At 39.4% G+C, this 7,992-nt stretch overlaps 1 protein-coding gene and 1 pseudogene across 1 annotated transcript; both read right to left on the reverse strand.

The window, feature by feature from the left end:
- Positions 1-31: 31 nt before the first annotated feature.
- On the reverse strand, positions 32-1,598 carry LOC123486460 (annotated as a pseudogene).
- Positions 1,599-3,184: 1,586 nt separating this feature from the next.
- LOC123486459 (GTPase IMAP family member 4-like) lies at positions 3,185-6,899 on the reverse strand. The gene is made up of 2 exons (XM_045217788.1): positions 6,345-6,899; positions 3,185-5,918 (listed from the first exon to the last, which is right to left on the reverse strand). The coding sequence occupies exon 2, from the start codon at positions 5,884-5,886 to the stop codon at positions 4,612-4,614; it is 1,275 nt and encodes a 424-aa protein (XP_045073723.1). The 5' UTR covers positions 5,887-5,918; positions 6,345-6,899; the 3' UTR covers positions 3,185-4,611.
- Between the last annotated feature and the right edge of the window lie 1,093 nt (positions 6,900-7,992).

Consider the following 7,992-nt stretch of genomic DNA (forward strand, 5'->3'; position numbering starts at 1 on the left):
TGTCGTTGGTGTAGTGGTCTTGACCGTTTACTGCCGCCATGTGGTCAATTTTCTCAAAGAAATCCAGAACTTGTCCCTGTTTTCCATCTTGGTGTTGTCAAAAACATGGTACCTTCCACCACACTGCTCCATAAGTCTCTTGAGGTCCGTCTGTCCTTCATTACATACTGCTTAATGCCACCTTCACCCAACTCATCCCCATGGGTGAAGAGGATCATGGTATACCGTTAGCTTCTTCTCCAAATAACGCCTGATTTTCTTTACTACGTTCTGTTCCTCCTTTGTGAAAGGCCCCACGTTCATGACCAATACGATTGCATGGGGACCAGGTGACGTCATGTTGATACATTTACTGATCTCTGTCCTCAAGTAACTGTCAGAGTGGCTTGTGTCAAATAATCCTGGTGTGTCCACTAGCCAGACCTGCCTCCCTGCCATCTCTTCTGTCTCCTTACAACACTCCTTAGTTACAGAAGAGCCAGATTTGGCATCTCTAAAAGCTCTCCTCCCCAGAATGGTGTTTCCTGAAGAGCTTTTTCCAGCGCCAGTCTTCCCCACCAGCACAATCCTGGACACTACAGGAGAGAACAGAGAAGGGAGAAAATATGAAAAATGTCACGTCATGGTTTGCAATCACATAAGCAAGTCTTGCTGTTGTGTATTTAAAACACTACTTAGTAATGGGTCTCCCATAACAAATGTAAATTGAGATAAATAATCATTCCTCTTCACTTCTGGCTGCCAACTTGAAATGTGGATAATCAACGCACAACAAATATGACTTTGAAAAAATGTTTTATTGTTCAACTTACTGTTTGGAGGATAATCCATGGAGTTTCTTTTTCTACCCAGAGTCTGTTTGTCTGTGTCTTCATCCTTCTTCACTATATAAAGACACATTGAAGTCACCATCACATTAAATACTGCATGATGATTCAATCTTATTCTCTGTTATACACTTATGTCCATGTGAATGTAAAACCATGTACCGGAGCGCCAAGTCTAGGTCCAAAAGGCATCTTAACAGCTTCTACCCCCAAGCCATAAGACTCCTGAACAGCTAATCATGGCTACCCCGACTATTTGCATGTGATTTGATTTTGATGAAAGTCTGAAATAAAATGTAAACATCACACTGGAAATGAGTTTTGCATATGCTACTTCACATAAAGTTACAAACCTGCATTGATACTGCCTGGGTTTTATAACAAATAACTTCAATCTGCATTGGTGTGGTTATTCATTCCCACTGGGCTGTCTAACTAATAGAAAAACTGTAGCCAAGATAGGGATGGAATATATTCATACTCCCAAGATGAAAAACACCCATTGTTGTACTACTTCATGTAATTACACACTTTTTCAGAGCACCTTAAATGAAAGTGAAAGTAGAATGGCATGGGAGGACACGATGTTATATAAGTAAACTGAGGTGCTCAAAACCATCTTTAGATGTTCACAACAATAGCTAGTAACCGGGTATGTCTACTGTTTGAATCAATAAACTTGGTCAATTTACAGGGTTTTGTTGTGCTTGATGAAGCCATTTGTCCGTGTTTCTTTTCCCTGTACCGTCTCCTACGTTCACGATCACCTCCCCTCTGCTGTTCAGTCTAAGCCACTCCCATTTGGAGGGAGGAAGTAGAACTAGAGATGAAGGGGTTAGCATGAAACAGTCACCCTTCAATACATCCTAAACCAGGCCATAGTTATGGACTATTATCAAGGACTAGGAAACGGACAACTTATATTTTCTTTAATAAACTAGAAGATATATAGTTTCTGTACCTATTCATGCAATGCTGCCAAACCTTGTTCAAGATTGCAGCTTTGAAGGTAGCCTTGATATAAAGACTAGCTAACAACAGTAAAGTAAATGATTGACGGAGTTATCGCTCAAAGGGAACATACTTTATTAGCTTGTTATTTACACAGTCTACATAAATGGAAGGTACAAGGGAGTCTATATGGTACAGTATGACTCAATGTACACATAGGATAATACAATGGTATATAAGCATTTCATCTGTATAACATCTACATCAGATCATTGAAATCAATCATTACGGTACCACATTAAACAAGTCAGATTTTTAACTAATCATTTATACATATGTTTTACAGTGTCAACACCTGCTAAATGGCTACTGGTGTATAATGTGGTCCACATGGGTCTACATGGGAGAGAGAGAGAGGAAGAGGAGGGGTGGAGGGAGACAGAGGGAGGAAACGTTTTGTACAGCGATTACAGTCTGAATTTCCACTGCTGTTTCACTGACAGAACAAAGGTTGTTATGAAGATCTCTACTGACATCTACAGGTTGAGAAACAGAAGGAAGGAAGACTGCATAATATGTCATATAATGTTTTATTATTATTATTTGAAAGTGTGTGCTTAGGTGAGGATCTGTCAGCTGGTCGGCATCTCTAGGGTCAGTTAGCTGTATGTTATATATGCAATAAGAAGATTTCTCAGAAACAATTTACATCTTTTGGAGGAATATTTAAGACTAGAATAGAATTTTGTACACAGTCCAGAATACAAGGTTCAAACTGCTATTCAGGAAGGAAGGGGTTAAATTAAGGGGAAAATACTAAATCACATTACAGCTGTGAGTATGAGATGAGATGTTAGTTTCCATACCTGTCCATGTACTGCTGGTATATTGAAGTCATATCACTGACACAAATCACCTTACATCCCAATTAGCGATTCTGCACCTAGTCATGATTTGCAGAAGGTTGTTGGTTCGAATCCCAGTGCTGACACTGTACTGCTACCAGCCTCTCGTGTGTCATATAAGGAGGGTTAGGAATTGAAGAATACACATTTCCATTTTTATTATTAGATGGACAATAAAGTTCCAAATATATTATATTCTATGTTTGTGAAGGTAGAGCAGACACCTGGGGACATTCACCTTGAATACCAATATCTGAGCTGCTGTTCCTGATTGACCCAATTCTAACTCTGTGTTGTGTTCTATTATTTCCACAAGATGGCAGCTCTGATGTGTTTTACTGCATTATCTGAGGCATGCATATTAATGTCTCTGTGTGAGAACGAAGAACCTGTTTTTCTAATGTCCGAAACAGTATCATTATTAGTCCCACATACTTCACATATTTTAATACATTTTATCTCCAGATCAGAACTCTGCCATTAACATCAAGATCAGATCAGATCAGATGTTATGGTAAATGGTGTCTCTCAGCAGTGGAGATAAATGATGCATACCTTGCATTCAACATCATTGGCTATCAGCCTGTTAGTACTGTTTGTCCTCTCTTGGGCCATAAATATATAAATCATATAAACACTTTGATAGTGAGCACATAATAAACCACAAACACATCAGGTGAGGACAAGGTTTCAATAACAATCATAGTCACAGGTTCACATGAGGTCATACATTTATATCTGATGTCTACATCTTTTTGTACAAGCTTACATTTCCACGTATTTCAATGTTGACATTCAACAAATGGGACAGGCATTTGAGAGAAGTGAGGCATATAAAGTACATTTTTAAAGGTGTACATGACTTTAACAAGTTGTCCCTGCTAAGATGTGAAAAGGGTGGTATGCAGCTCATCATTTTCCGAATTCCATAAAATGTTGTACATGCCGTCCAAAATGACAAACTTGTTTTTATAGAGTAATGAACCTGGATAGATATGATTCTTGGCATTGTTAAGAACAGAAAAAACTGCAAAGTTTAGTTTAGTTCATTTCAAGATCTTAAAATGACCTGTTGTTTGAAATACTGGCCATTACCAGCTATGCAACATGACTGCAGTATTCAACACCCCACTCACATGCAGACCAAATCATTACATTTGGTAATAGGGGACCAGCACCAACAGTTCTTGGTCTATAAACAGAGTATGTGTGGAAGGAGTGTTTTGATGTTATAGACAGATTAAGAATGAGATGGTAGACTGTAGAAAAGTGAACACCAAAGACAGGGTGGCAGGTAGACTAGCAGTTAGAGCGTTGGGCCAGCAACCTGAGCTGTCAAGGTGAAACATCTGTCCATGTGTCCTTGACCAAGGCCCTTGACCCTAATTTGACCCTGTAAAACAACGCATTTCACTGCACCTCTCTGGTGTATGTGACAATAAAACATATTTTTTTGTTGGTAACACTTCCTATGAATAGCCTTTTCATAATGCATTATAAGCTCATTTATTAACTCCTTATGAGCTATGCATAATACATTGTAATGCACAGTTTATGCACTAATAACTGCTCACAAACATTTAGCAGTTCATAGAGCATTATAACCAAGACTGTAAAATGCCATATGAAGCTAAATGTTATACTGGCCAATATGAAATAGAGAATGATATGTACTCATCAAGGGGTAATCTCTATGTACTCTCCTCACACACACGTATCTCTGTCTTGTACACCCTCTTAACACCATTTTCCAAAAGGGTATTTTAATACAGAATGACGTCATTATGAAGAGGTTATTCATAGGAAGATGCATACCAATCTACTATCCATGTTCTAACCGACTGCCCAATCAGAGCTCCTCCCATTTAGAGAGACAGGAAGTGGAGCTGTAATTTAGAAGTGCATCACAGGGAAATAACAGCTTTTTTCTAGTCTTTGAATTGTTTTCTTAACGCCATCACACCAACTCCTCCCAACAGCCCTGATAATCCTCCTAACACCACTCCTCCTCCTGGGCCAACTAACCTTCCTGTCAATCCACCAACTGCTGCTGCTCCTATGAAACCCATTGCTATTCCAACTGATTTCCCAGTCTGGATCTCAGTGGCTATAGTAGACCTTCCAACCCGTCTTAAAATCTGTCCCAAGGCTATGTCTATAAGTGTGTATGATCCAGCTCCCATTGCCTCAGCAAACACCCCTATAAGAGAACCCCATATGAACTCTGTTACATTCACAGGGCTTTTGCTCCACACACAATTGCCCCCCATGGCCACTGCAACTAAAGCACTGATCAGATAGAAATGCTTTGGTTTCATATATAAAATGGACAGAATCGCTGCCCCGCACTGTGCTTTTTTCTCTTGAGATTCTCTCTCTCTCTCTACGTACTCTATCCTCTGTCTCTCTTCTTCATGTCTTTTAACTTCCTTGTCCTCTATCTCTCTCCATTCTCTATCCTCTGTCTCTCTTCTCACCTTCTCTCTCAATCTCTTGTGTTCTTCTCTTTTCCTCTCTTCCTCCCTGCGACTCTCCTCTTCCATCAACTCAATCTCTTCTCTAGTCTTTCTTTCTGCCTCCTGCAGCATGTCACGTGTGTAACAGCTACCTTCATTCACATTCATCATGATGAGAATCTTTTCCAGCAGCCCAGTCACCTGCTTTTTATTGGCTCTGTCTTTGTTGTTAAGGACATGATATCTCCAACCACGCTCTTCAATGAGCTCAGACAACTTAACATTTTTCTCTACTAGTTCCTCTATTGTTCTGTTGTTCAGCTTGTCTCCATGAGTAAAGACAATGATTGTGTAGTTTGAAGCTACTTCACCAAAACATTTCTCAAATAGAGCGACTACATCTGTCTCCTGCTCAGTGAAAGTATCAAGAGTTAGAACAAAGATAAATGCATGGGGTCCAGGGTTAGACAGATGAATACATCTCTCTATCTCTGAACTCAGACCCTCCTGTGTGTGTGTTGCATAGAAGAAGTCTGGAGTATCAACCACACTGACTCTAATCCCTCCAATCAGAACAGTTCTCTCTTCACATGTCATGGTAACTGAGGAAAAGTCCAAAGCTGAGTGAAACACTTCCTGACCCAGAATGGTGTTTCCTGTTGCACTCTTCCCCACTCCAGTTTTGCCAAGCAGCACAGTCCTGACATCACGAGGATGAGGTGCCGTAGTGAATCCAGGTCTGTCCATTATCGATTGTTGAAGGCTACTAACCACCCGTCCTGTTAATCATAGACAACAATGTGTCAAACTAATGTCTCTGTGAAAGTCAGAATAGGGTGCATTTGCACCTGTTTGTTCAATAGCGATTAAGACAATAAAAACTAAGTTAAAACATGACATGAATTATAGTGTAACGGGGCCTAATCTTTGTCTTTATTAACATAACTGTTATAGCATATTCATTTTTAATTTGACTTCTTGTTTTACCATTTTGCGTTAACACAAATGTGGCCCATTGTGTTTATTATAACTATTTGGCTTGAAGTCGTAATATTATGTTACAAACTCAGATGGCGCCGTTGGCTAAGATAATTACATGATCAAGATTCTGGCCATTCTATTATACCTAAAGTTTGACATATAAACTAAAGACATAAGTCTTTAAGCTAAGATTGATACAATTTGAAATGTAACTTTTTACTTACAGGGTATAGAAAGTAAAGTCCGATAGAGTTTAATAAGTGTGAGTGCGTCGTCTGTCTTCAAGAAACAACTAACCACTTTAGCTGCGGTCGACAGATGTTCAATCCAGTACAAGTTGTCACGAATGTTACTCTGTTTTCTTCGTCATAACCAAGTTGCCAAATAATGAAACTGTCCGGTCATAAGATTGTCAACTTGTTCGGTAATTTCAGTAAATAATTATTTACTGCAACATGTTCTGAATACTTGTCACGCTGCTGATCCAAAGACGGCTCGAACGTCGAATATGCCACCTGACAAAGAGTAAACTAGACTATATTCCTATAACCAGGTGCCATAAGACATTCATGTTAATTGGTACATGCAAATAGGATCCTGGATCGATTCTGTATTTACAGACATCAATGGAGGATATGAGCTGCAGTCAAAAGTAAAATGTCTCTATCCTGTACAAAATGTCGGAGCCTATTTTTTAGTTTCACTTTCACACAGCACATAATAAGGTGGGGTCTCATACTCAGTTGGCTTCCTGTTGCACTCGTCTAGCAGGCATTTTATAGCAGTCATAGATCGACTGTCAATAGGACTAGACCTATGTTAGGCTTTATAAGACGAATGTTGTAGCCAGTTATAGGCCTGAGCTATATACGTTAAATTACCATAATGGACTAAGAACCCCTAATTACAATTAAATAATTGACAACTGTCATCTATTTTCAAAGAGGATTTTTCAGTTCAAAATTCACATTCTTCATTGAATTAAAGCTACTGAATTGATGAAATCATTCCAACCCGACTTTCTCGAGGCCTTGCAGCAGCTGTATATATAAAGCAAGTTTACTAAACATCCGTATTCCTCCTCCCTAAAATGAACAGAGATCATATAGCTTACTTTTATACCAGTCTCAGGAGGAAATGGTACATTCATGTTTTAAACAAATTTATCATAGAATGATTTAATTAAATAATTAATGTACAGTGGGGGGGAAAGTATTTAGTCAGCCACCAATTGTGCAAGTTCTCCCACTTAAAAAGATGAGAGAGGCCTGTAATTTTCATCATAGGTACACGTCAACTATGACAGACGAAATGAGAAAAAAAAATCCAGAAAATCACATTGTAGGATTTTTAATGAATTTATTTGCAAATTATGGTGGAAAATAAGTATTTGGTCAATAACAAAAGTTTCTCAATACTTTGTTATATACCCTTTGTTGGCAATGACACAGGTCAAAAGTTTTCTGTAAGTCTTCACAAGGTTTTCACACACTGTTGCTGGTATTTTGGCCCATTCCTCCATGCAGATCTCCTCTAGAGCAGTGATGTTTTGTGGCTGTCGCTGTACAACACAGACTTTCAACTCCCTCCAAAGATTTTCTATGGGGTTGAGATCTGGAGACTGGCTAGGCCACTCCAGCACCTTGAAATGATTCTTACGAAGCCACTCCTTCGTTGCCCGGGCGGTGTGTTTGGGATCATTGTCATGCTGAAAGACCCAGCCACGTTTCCTCTTCAATGCCCTTGCTGATGGAAGGAGGTTTTCACTCAAAATCTCACGATACATGGCCCCATTCATTCTTTCCTTTACACGGATCAGTCGTCCTGGCCCCTTTGCAGAGAAACAGCCCCAAAGCATGATGTTTCCACCCC

The sequence above is a fragment of the Coregonus clupeaformis genome, unplaced genomic scaffold (assembly GCF_020615455.1).
Source record: "Coregonus clupeaformis isolate EN_2021a unplaced genomic scaffold, ASM2061545v1 scaf1226, whole genome shotgun sequence".
Taxonomy (NCBI): domain Eukaryota; kingdom Metazoa; phylum Chordata; class Actinopteri; order Salmoniformes; family Salmonidae; genus Coregonus; species Coregonus clupeaformis.